This window comes from Anguilla rostrata, chromosome 11 (assembly GCF_018555375.3).
Source record: "Anguilla rostrata isolate EN2019 chromosome 11, ASM1855537v3, whole genome shotgun sequence".
NCBI classification, from domain to species: domain Eukaryota; kingdom Metazoa; phylum Chordata; class Actinopteri; order Anguilliformes; family Anguillidae; genus Anguilla; species Anguilla rostrata.
The window spans coordinates 3,999,284-4,022,469 of NC_057943.1; the positions used below are offsets into that span (position 1 = coordinate 3,999,284).

The following is a 23,186-nucleotide window of genomic DNA, read 5'->3' on the forward strand; positions in this document are numbered from 1 at the left end:
TTGTCTTTGTTTATTTTAATGTTTATGCTGGCCACAGTGGCTTACATTAAGAGCAAAATCTGCTGGGCAGAGGATTTTTGCTCCACACTACTATTTTTACTGATAGTACTGGTAATTGTGGATACACAAGCTACTTAGGTTGCATCAGCGATACATGAGTCATTTCCTCTAAATCTTTAACCATGTGAATGATATCATATTAAGCTCCTTTTGTTTTCAGTAATGACTAAAAAGTCATTTGTAACGGGGTGGGCACACGGTGCTTAATCTAGACCGACATAAGTACGAGGTTTTCCATATTAACCACATTTTGAATAAAATTATCCAGCAATGTGCAACAGTATAATCGGTATTAATTTACATTCTTGCATAATGCAGCAGCATAACTTAGACAGAAATTGAAAAAAACTTTTTTTGACTATATCGTAGTGAGGTGCAGATTAGAAAAAACAAATGCCTTGAGCAGAAAATAAGTTTTTGTTGTGCGTCTCACCATGAATAGCCAACAAAACCGCGGACCCAACCGCCTTGACATCTAAACGCACAACCTAGCGTTCATTTGTCCAATGCGCACGCGCGTCACTAGATACAGCAAGTGTGCGTGGTGACAGCTGCCCCGATGATATCGATGAACGGTGAGAGTTTTAAAACATACAAAAAAATATTTTTTCTGCGTAAATTTAATAAGAGAACATAAAGTGTTAGTGACTAACAAGACGAGGCCGTTATAATATTGCGAGAGAGTATACTTTCTCACATAAGACTTGCTGTCTTTTTTAGCATAGCTAGCTAGTTGACGCTGCCCGGCTGGCTGGCTAAGTTAACGTTAGCCGGTCGACTTGACCAGGACATTCTTTAGATATCTACCGTTAGCTATCTAACGGCTGCTTAAATTGTGTTCATGTATTAATAGCTGTCTGACAATGAAGAAATCTTGTAGTCGTGTCATAAAAGCTGCGTATTAGCGTATGACAACATTATGTTTTTATATTTCATGCCCGTATAGCTAGCACGCTAAGTGGCTATGCAGCTGCTGACTAACGTTAACGTTAGATGTCCCTGTGTCTCTATGCTTTGCTAGCTATAGTGTTAGCTAGCTAACGAGGCTGGCTAATTTTGCATGTGGGTAGCTATCTTGAGGAGCTAGCTAGCTGGTTTGCAGTAACCACATGTAGCTTCTGTGATTTATACCAGTTCCTAGCGGCAACAGCAACCCGCACAGCAAACACGGCAAGAAGCATAAAAAGAAAACTAAGAAACACCGCAAAGGACCGAGCGGAGACGTCTCCAATTTGGAAATTAGGTGAGTGACTAACTTGGTGCTTTTCCCCGACAGTTAATATGGGGTGCTGTGATTGCGAATAACGGCGGCCGAGTTAACGGTCTGCTAAAACAGTGTGTGTGCTAAAAATACCTAGGGGGCGGCCGGGCGAGTCACTCTTCCAGATAAGCACATTGACTCATGCCTCTCGTTCTGTTCCTATTTTAACGTGGCCCGTGCACACTCGACAATGCGCGCTGTATACACATTCAGAGCTGGCACGCATGTAAATATGAAGAAAACGTTACTGACATTTAACACGCGACGCACAGCGCATATTCCAGAAATACTTCGACCGACATGGTGGACAGAAATATGGACGTATGGTTTCAGTGACATGTAAAAAAAAAAAAAAAAGGAATTTCATACTGGGTTTCACTAAAATATACCAACAATTAATCTAAGAAGCCTTCCAACTGACGAATGTTGTTCATCTTTGATTATCCCGCTGCCTTAACAATGTCACAATAAGTACGTAGATCTACACATCAGCACATTATAACTGGGACTTCCAAAGAGAAATTGCGGGGTTCACCACCCCCCCCCCCAAAAACAAAATTTTTATATTTTTTTAAAGAATAGATATGTAGATATGTACCACCGGTTGGGGAGAAATGTTAATTTTCTAAATGTTTTTTTACAGGAGCAATACTCACATAGCAATAGTAATATGTAATGCTGAACACGCCCCTCTGATTCCATTGTCCATCCACGACAACTGACCTGATTCACTCATGGTACCCCAACCACTGTGTGGTAAACTGTATGGCTGTGACAATTTTTATTGGTGTATTTTGAAGTGCTGTGTTGTCTTTGAATCTGAATCTGCTTGAAAGGTCAAGTCCTTATTCGTTATATCAAAACATTCCATTTCACCTACTTCAGTGATATCTCTTTACTGGAGAACGCAATCTCATTTTCTGCTTGGGATTGGCATGAAAATACGGTGGATTGCCTTAGGAATTCACATGTGGTGAAATGTCGCCATGTCAATTACGATAAATACACTTGAAAGAGTCTGCTTGAACATTACAGTTTCATGGAAGACGGGTGTCATTTTTAATCCGACAGAAATCATGTTGCAGAGCTGGTAGCCTTTTAATTGAGCCATGACCTTTTATTTACATTGAAAGTGTAGTAGATGTATATGGGAGTGTTTGATGTTTAGCATGCATTTTGCATACACTGTGTGATTAAGAAAACTGATCGGTTCTGTTCCCAATTCACATATAGGAAGTCTAACATTGATGCAGGGAATCTTGGGGGTTGTAGTATAGCAGGGGTGTGGCCAGCCCTGCACCTGAAGAGGTAAAGGACGTGCAGGTGTTCAGTGTTGCTCAGCGCTCACCTAACACACCTAGCATGGGTTTGAAGAGTCACAGAACATCCCATGGCTCTGCAGGACCAGCAATGGCCACCCCTGCAGCACAGCGTCTGTGATTGGCTGTGTCACGGCCAATAGGCAGGCCAGATAAGACATACTATAGATCAATGGTCTAGTAGTCTCTGTGTTGTGTGGGGGCTACTTTAGTGTAAAAAGAAATAATAAATACAATTTCAGAAGGTTTAAATTTATAAATATTATTCCAAATCAAATCAAGATTTATTTTTGTAGCGCATTTCACAAAAAATTGTCACAATATGCTTCACAGACAACCCTGGCCTAAAGCCTCACAGAAGCAAGCCTAAGGTTAGGGGCAAACAAAATCTTCCATTAGACTAGCTACCTGTGATAGTATCATTGTAGTAGTCTACAGCCTCTCCTGCATTCACTGTGAGTTAATGTATCATAAAACAAGCATAGGTGCCCTTGAGCATGTGTGGTAAGTGATGACAAACGATATTTAAGGGAGCAAGAACATTTTTCCTTTTATATTGATTGGCATAAGGAACTCAGTGTGGGCATGCCTGTCAGGATTCACATAGCACACTAAACTAAACCTAAATGCATTTGTTAATGTTTCCTATGTTAAGATCATTGCTCGTTGTTACCTGATTGCTTTATGGATGTAATTGAAACTGTTAATTATAATTTTAGCATCAACGAGGTTAATATTTTTTTCGAATGTTCGAATGTGGATTCTTTTTTAGGGGTGGTGGGTGGGGGGGAAGGTAAATCTGCGAGAGCACGTGGCAGCAGTGCACTCAATATTTCTCCATTTCACGGTTTCCGGAGCGGTCGGCTGGGGCGTCTGATCAAAGTGAACTCCTCTCTCTCCCGTAGCCGAGTCCGCGGTGGACCATGAAATGACTGCTAAAGAGCAGAGACAATACGACGCGCGGCAGACGGTGCGCCGCGCATTAAATCTGCGATTCGGAACGCCGGTTACTATGGCAACGTTACGTTTCCCCACCGGGGCACCTTTATTTAAATTATTATTATTTATTTATTTTTTTATTTTTATTTTTTTTTCAACAACAAGTTGTGGTCCGAAATGTAGTGTCTAATGAAAATAGGAAAACTTTTGATGGTCGTAAAATATCATTTAGCCATGATGTGTGATTTAGAAATTGAAAAATGTCGAAGCCTCACATTAGTTATTTATATCTCCTACCAGTGCTCTTTAGACTCAAGAACAATTTATTTTACCCTTTTCAGGTTTGAAGGTCTTGCCCTTTGTAAGTCACTGTCAATTGCATCTGCAAGCCCTTGTGTATTCTATAGTGAGTTTTATTCCACATTGTAGCTACGGACTGGGTTATAGTTCCTCTGCACGATTTTAGAGCCTTATTGGAAATGCAGACTGAGAAATGACAGTAAGCCATTTTAGAGTAATGAGAAAGACCCGCATGCTGGTGTGTAAAAATGGTGGAAATCCAGAGAAGGGGTTTCCTTAGACATATTAGTTTATTAACTCCAAAATGCTCAAAATTCAGAAAAAAAAGAACAAACATACACTGTGTGATTAAGAAAACCGATTGATTCTGTTCTCAGTTCACATATAGGAAGTCTAAAATCGATGCAGGGGATCTTGGGAGTTGTAGTAAGCAAACAAGCGTTTCGGTGACAGACCTGCATCAGCGTCTGGATGCTCAAGGGGAAAAAAGGTTCAGAGTTAAAAATAACACGATGCCCCGCTATAAGGGTGGGTGTCATTAGTTAATAGGTCACAGACGGTACTGAAAGGACCCAATGGTCAGAGGTTCACTACTGTGCGGTAATCATGTTACTGTAGAAAGTTCCCTTGCCTGAGGATTCTCAAAGACCGACTATTGGGCTGTCGTGTGACCGGAGTGTTTTTTTTGGGCTGCACCGCAACAGCGGGGCCTGCCCTACAAACGCGAATGTCTGTGAGTGGCTGACTGAGTGACTGACTGAGTGATGAAGTTACACCCATTGGTCGGCCGAGTTATGAAGTTACACCATTGGTCGGGCCGGATCACGTGTGTTAGGTCCAGCCGTATGCTAGGTTTTAGCCTGGTCTTGTTTGAGGAAGGTCAGGCTTGCGGCGTGTGTTTCTGAACGCGCGTGCACGCGTCGCAGTGACGGTTAGCTTGACGGGAATCGAGGCGCGGAGGGTTAGCGGGAATTCGGTGACGCCGCGGCGGGCTCGGAATCGGCCTCCTGGGAGGAATCCGCTTACTTTCTTTTCTCTTTTTCTCTCCTCCTTTTCACGCCCCGTTCTCTTTTTCTCTAATTTCTCTCTGTCTCCCGGCTCTCCTCAGGCGTTTCCCCCCCCCCCTTTTTTTCCTCCTCCTGTTTTACTGAAGTCTCAGGAAGGTTAAATTTACCCACAATGCCGCAGCTCTATACAGCCTGATGATGTCAGTCTGCATGTTAACACCTCGCCTCGACACTACGGGAAGTGCGCTGTCATACAAAACAAGCAAATAGATGTGTCACCGTTTGCAGTCGGTGCGTGGTGCGCGATACGACTTTGTTTTTCATTTTGTGTAATTTACGAACTGCGTGCAGTTGTTTGCCCTCATGGGCCGCTGGTGAAAACACATTTTTTCTTTTGGTTTGGGTAAATTGGGAAAGGTGGGGGGGGGGGTGCTGCCAATGACCAAATGTGATTTGTTTTTGTTTTTGTTTCATACATCACAGTTCAAAATGAAGTGAAGGTGTGAACCAGTTTATATAACTGGAGAGTATATTTTGTCTTGTGACTGTGTTTTTGTTCCCCTTAATCACATTTTTTGTTTTTGTGTAATATTGTGAACAGTGTGTTTTTGTTCTGTTTATGTGGAGGGATTGAATAGGCCCCTCAGGGTTTTCTGCTCTCGCTGTGCTATATCCTGCTTACTGTTCTGCTTATGGCCTTTCCCTGTTTTTAAATTGTGCAAATAAACAAACTAAACTGTGATACTGTTACCACTTTTTGCCGTGAAATTAAACTTCCTGTTTTCCTTTGTTTTGCCAGGCCCGAGAATCCCAGCTCTGCCGACCTGTGTCACATCCTCACAGTCCATAGGTCCGCCTCTCCGCCGAAATCTCCCCCGAAATCTCCGCCCGAATCTCCCCCCGAATCTCCGCCTGCTCCCCCGCTCCACCTCTCTCAGAGCCCTCCGAATCTCCAGCACCCTGGCCCCCCGACCCCGTCCATACCCATACCCCAGCCCCATCCCGCCATTGCTGCCCCTTGCCATCCACCATCCTCTGGAACACCACCCAATTCTGTTGCCCCACCGTTGGTTACACCACCCACGCAGTTAAGCACACCACCCACTGCTATTGCCTCTCCATTGGTTACACCGCCCAGTTCTGTTGCCCCTCCATCGGTTACACCACCCACACAGTTCAGTGCACTGCCCAGTTCTGTTGCCCCTCCATTGGTTACACCACCCAGTTCTGTTACCCCTCCATTGGTTACACCACCCAGTTCTGTTGCCCCTCCATTGGTTACACCACCCGCGCAGTTCAGTTCACCGCCCGCTGCGCTCGTCCTACCATCCCAGACACCCCCCTCGCAGCCCCTCAGCCCGCCCCCTCCCGACTTCACCCCGCCCCCACCCGAACTCCTCGGATCGGATGATGAAGAGCAGGAAGACCCGTCCGATTATTGCAGAGGTACCTAATCCCCGACCCCCCCGCTCTCCAGCAACCAGCAACGCCAGTCCCCTGTTTAGTCGTTAAATGTAACCTGCGGTTCAGGCCGGATTCAGGAAACGCAGTGCAAAGTAGTTTCCCTACAATGCATTTGATTAGCAAAATGTGTGTTTGTCATGAATAGCAATCAGTTCACAGGTATTTAATGCCTGCTTGTTGTCTTACAGATTGATAGAGGGGAGTAAAGATTTCCTTTATTATTTGGGTTATTGTTGGGCTACGTTGTTTTGCCTTTGAGCAAGGTAGCTATATTACATCAGCGAAGTCACCCTGAATAAGTGCATCTCATAAACAAGTACACAATGTAATAATGCTGCTAATGCATTGTCTGAGATAAGTACACGTTCTAATGATATGAGCTAATGGCTTATTTTATTAAATTCATTTGTTTGTTTGACATTTCATTATGAATACGGACAGCGGCTCCTCACCAGCTAAGATAAATCTAAAATCAAATGTTTTAAATGCAAATTTTAAACGAACAAGATTATTCCATTACCATTACAATCATGCATTTGATTAGCTGAAATTATGGCTTTGAAATTCTCATCACAGTGACTCATTTTGCGATATTAATTTTGCGCTCATTTTTGAATGTGTTCTGAAGGAACAGCATCTCCATGGGTTTGCTAATGGATGTTCTGGGGGCTAATTAAGTTCTGTTTAGGCTGGATAATGAGCAGGAGGGTTTGAAAATGGTGTCTCCACGATGGCGTGTGCTGTTTTTTTGTCCTTGAGGCGGGTACTACCCAGTGAAGATCGGGGACCTGTTTAACGGCCGGTACCATGTGGTGCGGAAGCTGGGGTGGGGCCACTTCTCCACGGTGTGGCTGTGCTGGGACTTGCAGTGAGTACTGCTCCCCGGAGCAGAGTCTTTATCAAGCGTCTTTTACTGTTTTCACACGGGTTTGCAGTGGCTGAGCTTTACTTGCAGTCATTTTCTGATTGGATTAGGTTAGGGTGGCAGCGTTGTATAATGGCTAGAAAACTTTTAACCTAAATGTTGCAGGTTCAATTCCCAGGTATGACACTGCTGTTGTACCCTCAGGCAAGGCTCTTAATATGCATTGCTTCAGTATATATCCAGCTGTATATGTTTATACTGAGTGCAAAAATAAAAAATAAAAAAATGATTTTTTTTTTTTTTTTAAGTGCTACAGTAGAAGTTGTTCTGAATAAGAACACTTACTAAACGCCCATGATGTAATGTGACGTGTTTTGGGGAATTAAAGGTGGAATAAGGTGCCAGAAAACAGGCTGAATCCAGATGAAGCCTCAAGGACGTTCGTTGTGCTCTGCAGAACTCAAATTTGCGTGTGTGTGTGTGTGCGCGTACGTGTGTGTGTGTCTCTGTGTGTGTGCGTCTGTGTGTGTGTGCTCACGCGTGTGTGTACGTGCGTACGCGTGCGTATGTGCATGTGTGTGTGTCTGTGTCTGTGTGCGTGTGTGTGTGTACATGCGCACATGCGTGCGTGCGTGTGTGTGCATGCGTGTGTGTATGTGCATGTGTGTGTGTCTGTGTGTGTGCGTGTGTGTGTGTACATGCGCACATGTGTGTGTGTGTCTGTGTGCGTGTGTGTGTATCTGCAGGAGGAAGAGGTTTGTGGCTCTGAAGGTGGTGAAGAGCGCTCAGCACTACACTGAAACAGCTCTGGATGAGATCAAGCTGCTCAGATGTGTGAGTTTTTCCTCCATCCCCCAGCACGCTTATCAACATCAGCTTACCATGTGCCTCCATGCAAATGAACTGCTGCACCTATAGACCAGGATCTGCCACTGGCCTACAGTCAGATTCTTCCCTTGGCCAGACCTTGAATACTACATTCTTTTAAATATTGGGGCTGAAAATAGAAATACTTTTTAGTGCTGGGACCCAAATTAGAAATGTAATGCCTTTCTGGGACCCATCAAATATACATACTAGCATAGCCTAGTGGACTACAGACTCATTCTGGGACCCATCTCACACACTTTCATGACCCATTTTGGATCCTGGCCCATAGTTTTAAGAAACACTACTTTATTGCCATAGCAACCATTGCATGGAAATCTGATTTGGTGAGCTCAAAACAACAACAGAAAAAACACAATTAAAACCCAGCAATATAAGTACATTCCACAGATTCTGCAAGGCACAGTTCCTGACCCCCTTACATGCAGATACGTCCATAAACCATGATTTCAGTTCAATATGTGGGAGCAACTCAGTTTTTGTATTACTCCTACATAGCCTGGTCCTACTATAATTATAGTAATAACAATAAAGTAATAATGAGAGAGGGAAAGTAAAATACGTTTGAAGACTACCATTGTAAAATAAATAAACATCCAAATATAAAATTATGAAAAGATGGCACGTGACAGAAACAAATAAAAACAGATCTAGAAAATGGACGATTAACAGCCCCTGTTTCTGTTGATCTACTGCTCTTGGTGTCTTTTTTTGGAAGGGATCGTTCAGTGAGAGCAGCTTTCACGTTCATGTTGCTTTATATTCGCTGAGATTGAATTATGTCCTTTTGGATAAAGCAATACAGAACTCTAAACAGGGCAAAAGTAGCTGCTTCCTATTCTGTCACTTACATAAATCCAACACCTTTACTCTTTTGAAGAAAGCTCAGATTAATTTCACATCTTTGTCAATTAACCTGATACAGCTGGAGTCGTGTGTGTGCTTACTGTACTTAAAGATCCGCCCGATTAGCTGTGTTGGATGCAGATGGATTGGTGGCTGGTGCTCCAATGTGAATTGGGGGCTCATGTTGTCACAGCTGAGTCTGTCTGGGGTTTTTTTGAAAACACATTTTCACTGATACAGGAGAGACATTCTTAGGACCATTAATAGCAGTCCTGCCCACGGTTGTGTTGGCAGCTGGATTAGAAGTACCTTTAACCCTTTAAGGACTGAGATCACAAATATGTGATTAGAATGTCCTTCGCTGAACATTCTAATGCTGATGTCACAATCACTACTGATAACTGAATATAATGGAGTTCTGGAACGCTGACTTAGAATTTTGAAGGGAAAACAGAACACAGTCCTACAACCTACTCTTCAAAGGGTTAATAAGCAGTGCAGATGTAACCAGGTAGGGTAGGACATGTGGCTATTATTAGTGGCTGTGTCTGGTGATTAGTTGTAACAGTCATGAGACCATTCCCATTCTGTCAAGCCAGGTAACAGATGGCCTTGCAGAGCAGGCATCGTACCAAATTGAGAGCATAATGATGTTCAAATCCTTTTTAAAAAATGATTTTTAAATGTTTTGTTTTTTGTTCAGTGATCTTTGTCCATAAAAACAACTGACTAAACCATAAATTGAGGTTTCCAGCCAAACACTTTTAAGGTCTCCAGGGTGACCTTAATAAAGTGAATTTATTTTTCTTATTTTCGGCAGTTAATTAACTTTTTTTTGTTTACCCTGATGCGCTCTCAGGTTCGAGACAGTGATCCCAATGACCCTCATCGAGAAACCATCGTGCAGCTCATCGACGACTTCAAGATATCAGGGGTCAATGGAGTGCGTATCCTTCCCACAGTTCACCTGTATTCCTCCCATTTCCCTCCCTCTGCGCACCTGCGGGGGGCGTCTGTAGCCACTCCCCCCCCCCCCCTGTTCCGTTCCCACGGTTACCGTGTTTGAACGTAGCTTCCCTTGACCCTGGACCCGCCTGTCAGACGTGTGCATGGTGCTGGAGGTGCTCGGCCACCAGCTGCTCAAGTGGATCATCAAGTCCAACTACATGGGCCTGCCCCTGATCTGCGTGAAGACCATCATCCGGCAGGTGCGCCACTGCACAGCAAACAGCTGTCTTCCCAACACTCTGCATGGACCAGAGACCTTAATACCTTTAATACTGCACAGCATGTGGCCTACTGCATGGCTGTTTCCCAATCCTGTTCCTGGAGATCTACTGTCCTGTAGGTTTTCACTCCAACCCTGACAAAGCCACACCTCATTCAAAACCTAGAGATCTCATTGAGCTGCTGATTAGTAGAATCAGGTGTGGCAAGTTAAGGTTGGAGTGAAAACCTACAGGATGATAGATCTCCAGGAACAGGGCTGGGCAGCTCTGGCTTACAGTGTCACACAACAGGGTAGCTTCAGTATAGCTTAAGTGGAATACTGTACATGTCAGTGGAATACAGCACATGAAGTGCTGTGTCCACGTCCACCCCTCCCTTCCCATGTGCTTCTGTCTTCCCTTTTCCTCACTGCAGTGTTAACAAGGGGCTTTGGGGGAGGCACACTGAGGGTTGAACGGAAAACAAAGTCCATTAGAAACCAAAAAGGAAAATGGCATCCAAGCAGCTCCTCTCCCCTGTTCCCCCTCCCAGGTCCTGCAGGGCTTGGACTACCTGCACACCAAGTGCAAGATCATCCACACGGACATCAAGCCGGAGAACATCCTGCTGGACGTGACCGAGGTGTACGTCAGACGGCTGGCTGCCGAGGCGACCGTCTGGCAGCAGGCGGGAGCTCCGCCCCCTTCCGGGTCCTCCGGCAAGTACCGCGAATGCCTGTCCATCATTCATCACTTAATGATCCTGATCTGTGAGGGATTTTTGCTAAAGCAAGTGAGGGAACCGAAGGATCTGTGCATGTTCTCCTTCATCTGCGGTGGTAGAACATGTCACGTCACTGACCTTCATTCCTGGTCCCGGTGGGCTGTGGAGCCTGTTGGTTTTTTTTGGTGTAACTCGGCAGTGAATTGATCAGCTAAAGCAGCTGATCACGCAAAATTTGTGTCACACTTCGGTGGTCTATAGGCACTTGAAGAACTACATCTCATTGTATTTGCTGTGGGACTTGCAGGGGTAGATGCAGGGCTGTTGTGTTGTGTGATTTGACAAACTGATAGCAAAAAGCTCAGGTTTGGATTAAATCACTGTTTGTGAGGATAAAAGAAACATTTTAATTATTCATCAGTAAAATTTGGGGGCAAATGTTGATTGAATTGAGGCCAGTCTTTTATGATTATAGTTGGTAGTCAAATTGTTTTCTCCTTTTTTTGTACTCCTACTGTAAAACATTTTTGAGTGTCTGTGTAAAAAGTTATGTGCAAATAAATTTAATTGAAATGCAAATTGCCAGAAATCTAACTTGTTGAGCACTATAAAAGGCTAGCTTTGCTATATCTTTCTTTCACAAATATTGTGAATAGCCAATTTACATTAAACCATGAGATCTAGCAAATGTCTTCAGTATCTCTCTCCGATATTGGTTCAAGTACTCCTTATTTCTTCTCTGTCTCTGTTTGGTTTCTAACTGTGTCCTTTTCCCTCTTTTTATTTATTTGTTTATTTTACAACCGCTCCTGTTTCCTGTCTTTACTTTTTCCTTTCTGTTCTGACGGCAGTTAGCACCGCCCCAAAGGAGAAGCAGGTATGTGCAGAGCCCAAAAAATCTAATGAAGGAAAAAAGGGAAACCTGTGTGTGTGGTGTGTGTGTGTATGAGTGTGTGTGTGTGTGTATGTGTGTGCGCTCACGCATGTGTGCGTGTGTGTGTGCGTGTGTGTGTGTGCTCGCGTATGTGTGCATGTGAGTGTGCGTGCGTGCGCGTGTGCATGTGCGCGTGCATGTCAGTGTGTGTTTGCGTGTGGTATGTAGTCTAGGAATAGTGACCACAGGTCGAGAGTGTTTGGCATTGATCATGATTCACTTCTGTTTAGGTAGTTTTCCAGTATAGGAAGGAATACTGGTTTAAACAATTTAAAACATTTTGTACAACATGCTCAGGTTTCTATTTGCTTGTGGGTGCCATTAAGCTGGCTTCCTGGTTCAGACGGTGACCAAAAAAGCGTTGAGAATCCACTCAGTGTAAAAGCTATTAGCGTGTGTTTCTGATGGTAGAAGGATGCCTGGTTTTGCCTCCTTGCCAGAATCCTGTCCTGTACTTAGTTTCAAGTGCTTTAAATTTAAAACCAGACAGGTACTTGGAGGTACACATTAGAGTCAGTCAGAGTCATGTTGTCTTCTTTTGTGAGTTGTTCGGCTGACTTGCTCCAACAAATTGTTGGTTTCAGTGAATTGTCAAGACGTTGAATTGCAGACATTTATCCAGATCGACTTAGACAGCTTTTGCGTTTTTATTCGTAGTGTCTGTTATATACAGCTGGATATATACTGAAGCAATTTAGTTTAAGTGGCTCACTAAAAGGTACAATGGCAGTGATCCTCCTGGGAATCAGACTTGATGCCTTTTGGTTACAAGCCCAGTTCTCTAACCATTGAAATACACTGCTGCCCCATAAACAAAACAAATATACATATTTATCTCTGTTTTGACGTGTATATTAACTTTATCTTGATAAAATTAAGTTTTTGTTCAGTTTCTCGGGTGCAGCTGCCACTGTAAGACACAGGTGGCATGTCTGGGTGTGACCGTTGTCGTATTTGTTTTGGATTCAAATACTTTTATGTGCTCTGTTGATCTTGCCTGGTGTAATTGAGCCTGCCAGTATGACCAGAAGGCGGGGTTTACTCTTTTTGAGAGTATTTCATTGGTTCCAATACACCAGACAAGATCAGTAAAACGTAGAAAAGTACTTGAATCCAAAACAAATGCTTATTTGAACCAGGTCTGCTAGCCTCGTAGTGCACTTCCTCATTCTGCATGGGAGTTCCTGCTGTTAACCGGGAGTGATGCATGCTGTTAAAATAACATCCATGTTCTGTCTGTTTTTCACACCATAACATGGGTTGTTTTTTTTGTACGATTCTGAGACTTACAGTAATCCCAGGTAAACTAAATCGCAGGAGTTGATGGTTCAGCGTTGGAGAAAGTGGCTGCTTTGGAGTTGATGGTTCAGGCATAGGGGAAGTAGCTGCTTTAGAGTTGATGGATCAGGCTTGGAGAGAAGTGGCAGCTTTGGAGTTGGTTATTGACCGTTAGTTGTCAAGCATGACTTCCCAAGCATAAGTCATACTGTTGTAAAATGATCACCTAATGCTCAAAGCCGGTTATGTTCCATGACACATTTAGTCAAACACGTGCTCTTGGTAAATGTCAGACGCGTCGCAAGGTGAAAGCCTTAACCGTTGCTCCTCGATTTCCTGTGAGTTGACCCCTAGTTATGCAGCGCGTGACCCAAACCAGTCTGCCCATTGGAAGAAACGATGAAGACGTTTCCGACTTATAGCTACTGTGCTTAGAAACAGAGGTGCTCTGCTGCATAATGCTTCTGTCTGGATCAGTTTTTTTTATTCCAAGTCCTGTCTAGTCCTGTCCACTGTTCCATCTCAGGTTTTCCCTGTTCAGTCAGTGATCATCAGTCTTAATGAGCAGGAAAATCTGGCAACAAGGTGCTTAACTAAGAACTGTCCACATAGAAATGGAGAATCAACATATTCGATTGAATTTTATGGTTTAATTCTAAGCCAGTGTTCCGGAACTCCACCGCTCTCAGTTACCAGCAGTGATTGTGACATCAGCATTAGAATGTTCAGTTAACGACATTCTAATCACGCAGTATTCGTGATCTTGCACCATTTGTGCTCTTGCACCTACCTTACAGGGTTAAGTCACATGTCCCTTCTAGGAACAGCCGTGTCGGACCCCGTTTGAGGGGCAACGTGCGCTGAGGTCCTGGGCTGTTATAAATACGTCGGCTCCAGGCCTCTACTGTACCGGAATTCTGCCGGAATGCTTTGGGAATACCGTATGCGTTCGGAAGTCCTCGGGTCCCGCTGCTGTCACTCACGGCCCGCTGTCTGAGACGGCGCACGGCCGTGTGAGTTCAGCGGGTCAGCTCGGAGAAGCTTGGAGACACCCCCCCCCCCGTCAGATTGGGGGGAGGGTGCTGTTTTACTGCCCTTCTGCAGTTTCCTGGCCCTTTTACCATAGCCCAGAATAGCAGCAGACGGAAGGCGTGGTCTTACGGTGTCAGGTGACGCTATCTTACCCACTGGGGACTTCTCTCCGGTGATGTCTGTCTTTTGTTTTTCCGTCTTTTAGGCAGCTACCTGTAGATTTGTTATTAAGCTTAGTGCAGTTAAGCTGTGGTTCACGGAAGTAAACAAGTGGCTTTTGGAATATAAAAAGCACAGTGCCTTTGTGTGTGGAAGATTCACTCCTGTGTCTAGATTCCGTTGGGTTTGGTTTTTTTATTTTGTGGTTGACGAAGGGTCCTTTTTTAAGGCAAAATGAAATCATGAGCCAGTGTGCAATCACTGCACCAGTACTAATGTTGCCTTTGTTCAGCCTCACTAATCTTGTTAACCAACATCCCCCCCCCCCCAATTTCTGTTTACTGTTGAGACCTGACGGGTCCTCAGAAGTCTGGGGTCCCCTAACCCTGCCCCCCCCCCCTCGCTGTGTTCAGACAGGAAAAGTGTCCAAGAACAAGAAGAAGAAGCTGAAGAGGAAGGAGAAGAGGCAGCAGACGCTGCTGCAGGAGAGGCTGCTGGACCTGCAGAAGATGGAGGGTGTGGACGGGACGCCCGCCCCCGATCTCATCAGCCCCCTCTGCTCCTCGTCCGCCCCCTCAGGGCCCGCACGCCCCACCCGGAGGCAGAGCCTGCTGCTGGACGAGGGGGGGGACCTCAGCAGGCACACGCACTGTAAGTCCCCCCCGCCCCCCCTCGAATCCACCGAGTCCCATTCCCCTCTTACTCGTCTTCTCCTGTCTATGCTACACTTCCCTACACCCCCAGATAACCCCTCTCTACCTTCCCTTCCACCCACATGTTAATTCTGCTGGCGAAGGATTATCACCAGTGCGTTATGGCCCGTCCAGTGCCCTCTCATTACCAGCTGCTCGGGACGCTGGTGATTTACGAGCGCGGGCCTGTTCTCTGTGCGCTAATTGCAGGTCACTCTGGATGAGAGCGTCAGCTAAAGGCCCGAAATGTAATTGTTAAGTAGCAGTTACCAATTCTGTCCTGGGTTATTACACCCTTTCTTTTTTTGCCTCTGTGAAGCACTTTGGGCTGCCGCTTGTTGTATAATAAGTGCTATATAAATATAGCACTTAACTAAGTTTGCTTAGTTATTTATTTATTTATTTATATTTACTCAAGAATAAGAGAGAATGAAACGTTCTCAACTCAACTGAAAAACGGGCTCTTTAGAAAACTCAATCTGATCATTTATTACATCGATGTATGAAGCAGGAAAAGCACAAACGTTTTGCCACCTTATTCAGTGTGCGAAACATGTAAAAAATAGTAAAAATAAATACATAAAGCCCGTCCCGGGTCTTTACTGTCCAGTCCAGTCTGGTGGACTCTGTGCTGTTCAGTGTGATGGACTCTGTCCTGTTCAGTGTGGTGGACTCTGTCCAGTCCAGTCTGATGGACTCTGTGCTGTCCAGTGTGTTGGACTCTGTCTTTTCCAATGTGTTGGACTCTGTCTTGTCCTGTCTAGTGTAATGGACTCTGTCCAGTCCAGTTTGGTGGACTCTCTCCTGTCCAGTGTAGTAAACTCTCTCTCTGTAATGTTCTTCTCCACAGCGTCCCCCGGGCACTCGGTTGTCAACGGTAACGGCCATCCCAACGGCTCGGCCTCAGCCCTGGGCCCGGCCAGCCCGGAGTCGGGCTCGTCCTGGATGGAGGAGGGCTGTAACGGGCTGCTGCGCTTCTCCAGCCCCGGCTCGGGTCTGTCGGGTCTCTCGGGCCTGTCCGGGTCCCTGATATCACACACCTCCGAGTCCACGCTGTCCACGCTGTCGGGGTACTCCACCGGGCGGGGCAGCTCGCTGCTCTCCCCACACAGTGAGTGTCAGACTGCACCTCGCTCTCTGCTCTGTGTGTGTGTGTGTGTGTGTCTGGATGGGTTTGTGTGTGAGAGTGTGAGACTGTGTTTGTGTGCGTGTGTGTGTGTTTGAGAGTGTGTATGTGTGTGTGTGTTTGAGAGAGTGTGTGTGACTGTTTGTGTGCGTGTGTGTGTTTGAGTGAGTGTGTGTGTGTGTGTGAGAGAGAGAGTGTGTGTGACTGTGTTTATGTGCATGTGTGTGTTTGAGAGTGTGAGTGTGTGTGTCTGTCTGTGTGTGTGCGTGCATGTGTGTGTGTGTTTGAGAGAGTGTGTGTGACTGTTTGTGTGCGTGTGTGTGTTTGAGTGTGTGTGTGTGTGTGAGAGAGAGAGAGAGTGTGTGTGACTGTGTTTATGTGCATGTGTGTGTTTGAGAGTGTGTGTGTGTGTGTCTGTCTGTGTGTGTGTGTGTGTGTGTGTGTGTGTGAGTGCATGTGCTCTCTGCTGCTCTCAGTCTGCACTGCAAAAAAAGTCTGTCTTAAGAAGTGTTTTAGTCTTGTAATGAGACTAAAATCTTTTTTTTCTCTTAAGTGGAAAATAGTAGCTTGCTTTAAGTAACGTTTTGCTTCACAAGTGAAACTATTTTTCCCTCATTAGCAATTTCTTTTGTATTATTTCGCAAAAAAGTAATAGAAATAAGATTTAAATAGAAACTAAAGTCTAAATGTGAGACTAAAATACTTAAGCTAATTTTTTGGTATAAGGTTTTTTGGTATTTGCTTAAGGCTTTCTTTCTCCTCCTGTTTTGCATGTAGTTTTTTTTACAGTGAATTGAATTTTCAGATACAGTTTAGCTGTGTATTAATCTTCTCCCCTGTCCTAAGAGCAGAAAGCCGGCCCCTAACTGAACTTGTGTGTGCCCCGTCCCGTCCCGTCCCTGTCCCCCCCCCCCCCCAGTGTTTGGCGCGGCGGATTTCCTGGTGAACCCCCTGGAACCCCAGAACGCTGATAAGATCCGCGTGAAGATCGCGGACCTGGGCAATGCCTGCTGGGTGGTGAGTTGATCACCTGACGTGGCCCTTTTTTCTTTTAAAGGGCCGGTTCACCCAGAAATTAAATTAAGCCGAGTTTCATTTCTGTTAATCTGTCCATCCAGATAGTTTCTCTGAGATTTGACTTCTAGTTCTCTAGGTATCCGCTGCGGCTGACTCTGATAAAACAGACCTCGATGGACACATATTTTTTGTGGTGCTCAGCGCACAAACATTTTCATTTATTTATGGAGCACCACAAATCTCAGTGAAACTTTCTGGATGGATAGATTGTGGTAACACCTTAATTTTAATTTTGGGTGAACTGTCCCCTTAAATTACTGCCGCTGCACCCCTGAACAGGGGACTGAAGCCTGGCTTCAGTAAATAACCCAGCTGTACAAATGTCTATAAAAGAAATGTAATCTGTGTAAGTGGAGAAATGAATCTTCTAAATGACTAAAATGTAAATGTAATGGAGGGTAAGAATTTGAGGTAGTGCTGGGCGATATACTGTAACAATAATTATCCAGTAGTTTTTTTGAGCGCAATAACTGTCATCGCCACCGTGTGGAGTATTGCCTTTCTTTTCGTCTTCTTTTTTCCCTCTTTAATAATACCTGTTGCGGTAGCAAACAGCCAGAGCTCAGAGGCCACGTGAAATATGTATTGGGGTGGAGAAAAACACAACGGGTAACCATGGTAACTGTTTAATGGCCCAGCGTTAATTTGAGGCCTCCTCCTCTTCCTCCTCATCCTCTTCCTCAGCACAAGCACTTTACGGAGGACATCCAGACTCGGCAGTACCGGGCCCTGGAGGTCCTGATCGGGGCGGAGTACGGCCCCCCCGCGGACATCTGGAGCACGGCCTGCATGGTGAGCACACCTACCGGGGGGGGGGCGCGTCTCAACCGACGATTTCTGGAAACTTCCGTCACAGTCCAGTTAACACGGTGGGGGCTGCTAAGGGAAATGACACAAAGGCACCAACCTTTCAGAAACGAAGGCAAAAACAACCTTGTGGGCTGTCTGGTGAAATGGGAATGACCTTTTCTATGTTGTTATATATAAGTGCTGTCATTTCTACTGAAAACAAAATGTATTTTTAAAAAATACCATTTTAATAAAAAGCTGAGGGGCTGCACTTTTAAGGCTTTGTCCGAACCATTATGGAGGGCACTGTACAGTGCCTGACTAGACAGTGGTGAGGGCAAGCAGCTATAGCCATTGTTAGTCTTTTGTTTGTTATTTGGAGCACTACTCTGTGTGAATCATAGGGTACTGTCTGCTCCTGTGTGTCTCAAATTATATGTGACCTGTTATCTTGGTCTTAATGTGTAAAAATACACGCTATCCCCCTAGTCGCTCGGTTATATAAAAACAGCTTTATGGTATTTATGTACAGCCAGGGTAGCAACAACAAACATACTGCACACTGAACCTATACATTCGTTATCCGTTTGGAGTAACCGTGTGTAATGGCAACATTAAGGTTGCTTGCATGAATTTCAGATGTTTTATCTTGTTCAGATGCTTTGTGTGAACTCTGACATTGCTGAGCGTTGAAGGGGGAAATGTGTGCTGCTGTTGCAGGCGTTCGAGCTGGCCACCGGGGACTATCTGTTCGAGCCGCATTCAGGGGAGGACTACACTCGAGATGAAGGTCAGTTTACTCATCATCGTCCTCTTGTTCGCAAGCGTATATATGTGTAAGCGATTTTCCTCGATACCTAGACACTTGCGCCTTCCGTGTGTTCATTACACTTTAAAGTTTACTTCGGTGAACATGGTTACATGTTCTGCTAATTATCTTTAAAGTGCATTTTGTGAAATCGCTCAGGTCTGAGAGCGCAGAGCGGTCGTCCAGCTCTCCGGTTTGAAGATGCTGAATGTGGGCAATTATCTGCTCTTGCGCTGGACCACCGAATCTCTCAGACTGTCAGTGCGGGAGAGTAATCGGCTGGGAGAACAGCAAGCAGCAGGTTCCGTCTCCGTGCTGTAGTGAGTCAGCGTTTCTCAGGGAGGCCGGTAAACAGCTAGCGGACAGTTAGCGGACGCTGTCAGTAATCCAGAATGGCCGGTATTTGGACAGGGGGCCGTCGGAGCGAAGCCTGGCTGCTCTGGGTAGTGGTGCTGGTGGGCCGCTTGGGGGCACATTTCTCCTGTTAATGAGGAGTCACGGGCCATTATCCCTGGTACCGGGAGTGCTGCTGGGGGACCTTTCACCTTTCTAACGAGATGCTAATGCCAGGCCCAACTCACGGCACTCATTAAACATTCTGTGGCACTCTTCCCAAAGTCACATTACCCCCAGTCTCCTGCCCCCCCCCCCCCACTCTCCTCCCACACCGTTTTTTAGATAGTCTGGCTAATATACCTGTCCTCCCCTCCCCCCATTAACTTAGAATGGGGTGGTGCCATCTGACACAGTTACAGCTAGGCAACATCTCCTGTTCATGTATAAACAGAAACTTTTGTGATTGATACGGATGCAGACTTTGCCTTTTGCTTTATAATAAGTGCATATACCTATTTATGTTCTGTAGTCTATTCCTTATTGTCAGTGCACTTATGGTTTCCATGGCCTTTAGAGATTAATCATAGACCCTGTCAGTGTTGAATGTGCAGTCCTGATGCTGCACTACCTTTATGAGTTGGTCTGGATAACAGCATCTGTTGTAAATTGATGTCGGTGGGGCAGTGGGCATAACTGTCACGTGGTCGTGAGTTTTGTCAGCTCTTTTAGATTTTTTTGCTGCTGTGTAAATCTTTCTCCTGTGTGTGTGTGCGTGCGTGCGTGTGTGTGTGTGTGTCTGTCCGTCCTCTCTCCTCTGCGTGCTGCCAGATCACATCGCCCACATAATCGAGCTGCTGGGGGCCGTCCCCCCCCACTTCGCACTTTCCGGGAGGTACTCCCGCGAGTACTTCAATCGTAGAGGTAAAGAAAAAAAAAACATATTTTTATATATCTATATATATATATATATATGTGTGTGTTTGTTTGATTATATATTAGACAAAACCACTTGCATACAATGCGCATATATGTATGTTTTATTTTTCCCCCGCAGGCGAGCTGAGGCACATCTCCAACCTGAAGCCGTGGGGCCTGTTCGAGGTGCTGCTGGAGAAGTACGAGTGGCCGCTGGACCAGGCGGCCCAGTTCAGCGACTTCCTGCTCACCATGCTGGAGCACGTCCCGGCCAAGAGGGCCACCGCCGCCCAGTGCCTCCAGCACCCCTGGCTCAGCTCGTAACCGCGCGGCGACGGTTGCTACGGTTACGCGCGGTTCGGCGGGCACCCTGTCCCGTCTGAACCGCCAGGTCAGTCCAGAGGGATGAGACTCCACTTACCTGCTGTTACGAAGGCCGGCATTTTCGATCTCTGTTTGAGTCGGGGGTTAATAGGGAAGTGGCGGTTTTAAAATTCTTCGTTGAGCTCTTACCTCAATCGATGGGACTTTTATTTAAACGAAACAAAAAAAAAAAACTGAAATAGCTTTACATTTTATGTAAGTTGGTAGCAATTTGGAAATTTTTGAGTTTTCCAATGAAATGTTATCTGTCACCTTGTTGTTGTTGTTGTGTCCCTTGTCACATATTTAAAAAAAAAATAGTGCCTTGTGTGTGTCAAAAGAAAAAAAAAGAAAAAAAGATTTACTGTGAGAGAAAACAAAAAGCTGTCTTCACCGTTTTTTTATACGTCGCAAGTTTGTCAGAGGAATGTTTGTTTTTTTTGAACATGCAATGTATGAAAGTCCACTAAATGAATTAACAACTTATCCCGTGTTCTTATGAATAAATTTTTTGAAACCTGACCTGGAGGTTTTGTCGTTTTTTCACCTTTTTTGTGAGAATCATTGATTAGATTTATATTTAACTTTTTTTTTTTCTTAAAACATGTACATTTTAAAACAAATTTACATCACAAGTATAAATATTAAAAATTTGTAACAGCAGATAAAAGTCTGAAATTGGATATCTTTACAACTTCATAATTTAAATCCGGCATGTTTCTGTTTATTTATTGTCAGTTCCTGAACTACATCTTGTTGTATGTAGTAAATATTTATTTTATTTATTTTTTCTTCAGTCTTTATTTATACAGGGAAATCACATTGAGACACTGGGTATCTTTTTCAATGGAGCCCTGATGACAAAAGAAAAACAGTCTCAACGGACAAAAGCTAAAGGTTCCAAGAGATTAAATTAATATATGAAAATTAACTTTATAAAAAATATAAAATAAATCAATAATAAAATAAAATGAATACCAAAACAGTTGCTGAATGTGCATGGAGTGTTAAATTTGAAAAGGAATTTAGAAATGGGTAATACTGTAAAAACGACAAATTAAGGCTTTTAGCATTTTTGCGCAGTGCTAGACAGAGCTGGAGCAAACGTTTCAGCTGCTCGCTGTCCTCTGTGCTCAGTGCTTTTTGCAATTCTCTTTTTGCTCTGTGATTTTTACCAGACCTGGGTCAAATACGTATTTGCTTTGGTATTAATACTTTTCAGTGCTCTATTGATCTTGCCTGGTGTAATCGAGCCTGCCAATATAAGACCAGAAGGTGGGGTTTGCATATTTCATTGGTTCCAATACTCCACACAAGGTCAGTAAAGTATTTGAATCCAAAACAAATATTTGACACAGGGGATTTTTATCAACAATTTTACTTTTGCTTAAGATTTAAGTCTGACCTTATGTCATTATTTTGTGTTCCTTTTTGTTTTTCAGCATGACTTGAATAAAGATGATTACTCATCTTTGTAAAAAAAAAAAAAATTACACAAATGCATAATTACATTACATTACAGGCATTTGGCAGACGCTCTTATCCAGAGCGACGTACAACAAAGTGTATAACCATAACCAGGAACAAGTGTGTCGAAAACCCTAGAGAGAAGTACCGTTCCAAGTGCAGAGAACAACCGCATAGTTCAACTTGGACCCTGTAGGTTAAACTGACACAAGCAAGAACAGCAACAACGCAGTCTATGCAAAAATACAAGCAGTAGTTAAGATGAGTGCAATAACTAGTCACCTACGAAACAGCTACCTAGTTACAACCCTAAGCTTACAGTCAATTTAGAGATTACAGGGAGGTATGGAGGGATAGGGAGAGGTGCAGCCTGAAGAGGTGAGTCTTCAGTCGTCGCTTGAAGTGGGTCAGTGTCTCAGCTGTTCTGACCTCCACGGGGAGGTCATTCCACCATCATGGGGCCATAACAGACAGGAGACGTGTTTGAGAAGCGCAGGTGCGGAGAGGGGGAGGTGCCAGGCGTCCTGAGGTAGCAGAACTGAGGGGTCTGGCTGGCATGTAGGGTTTGAAGATCTTGTGGAGGTATGCTGGGGCCGATCCCTTGACTGCCTGGTATGCTAGGACCAATGTTTTAAATTTGATGCCAATTATGTATTTTGTTTGAATGACTTAAAACTCATTGTAACTCATTTATTTCACTGTGGGTGTGAAATTTACATAATTTCCAATCCAAGTGAGTCAAAAAATTACATCTAAAATTTATTGCATTTTCTTTCCATTTTTTGGATATAAGACTAATCTTATATATTTTCTGTTTTCCACTGAAACACATTTTTCATCCTACATTTCTATAAACACATTTCTTTACATTTATTTCACAATGGCTGTTAATTTCAAGTGAATTCCCATTCATCAGACTCAAAAAGTGACATTTAAATTGCTTCTTTTTTTAAGTTTTCCACTAAAACACATTTTTCATCATGTTTTAATTCAACGTCTTTGTTATATAAACATGATGCCCTATCCACCAGAATCAAAAAATTGCATTTGAAAAATTCTTGCTTTCTTTTCTTCATTTTTTGGACATCAGTCTTATCTGTTTTGAAGCATTCCACTGAAACACCTTTTTCATAAATTTCTTCGAGGACATTTCTGTGAATTTATCTCACCATAGTTGACGTGAACATTAGGTCTTATCTATATAAGAACACAGCTGTGAACTCGCCCTAACCCTCAGACATACCATTTTCCTAACCCTAACCCTAGTTTGAGCCCTTAACCCGAATTGAAGCCATAGATATCTTTGAAATCTTCAGAAAACCCATTTAA

General features: G+C 44.2%; 1 protein-coding gene across 1 annotated transcript; it reads left to right on the forward strand.

Annotated features, from left to right (window-relative positions):
* The first annotated feature begins 506 nt into the window (after positions 1–506).
* srpk3 (SRSF protein kinase 3) lies at positions 507–20,912 on the forward strand. The gene is made up of 16 exons (XM_064300567.1): positions 507–635; positions 1,195–1,303; positions 5,686–6,332; positions 7,110–7,218; positions 7,962–8,049; positions 9,809–9,896; positions 10,051–10,157; positions 10,711–10,880; positions 11,737–11,758; positions 14,698–14,935; positions 15,827–16,087; positions 17,022–17,119; positions 17,864–17,971; positions 18,689–18,758; positions 19,941–20,033; positions 20,167–20,912. The coding sequence occupies exons 1-16, from the start codon at positions 620–622 to the stop codon at positions 20,349–20,351; spliced, it is 2,409 nt and encodes an 802-aa protein (XP_064156637.1). The 5' UTR covers positions 507–619; the 3' UTR covers positions 20,352–20,912.
* Positions 20,913–23,186: the final 2,274 nt, after the last annotated feature.

Bases quoted from the DNA above. Each gene is read 5' to 3' on its own strand.
- srpk3 (XM_064300567.1), top strand. The intron at 8,050-9,808 runs GTGAGTTTTTCC...ATGCGCTCTCAG, and splicing joins AGATCAAGCTGCTCAGATGT to GTTCGAGACAGTGATCCCAA. The intron at 10,158-10,710 runs GTGCGCCACTGC...TCCCCCTCCCAG, and splicing joins TGAAGACCATCATCCGGCAG to GTCCTGCAGGGCTTGGACTA.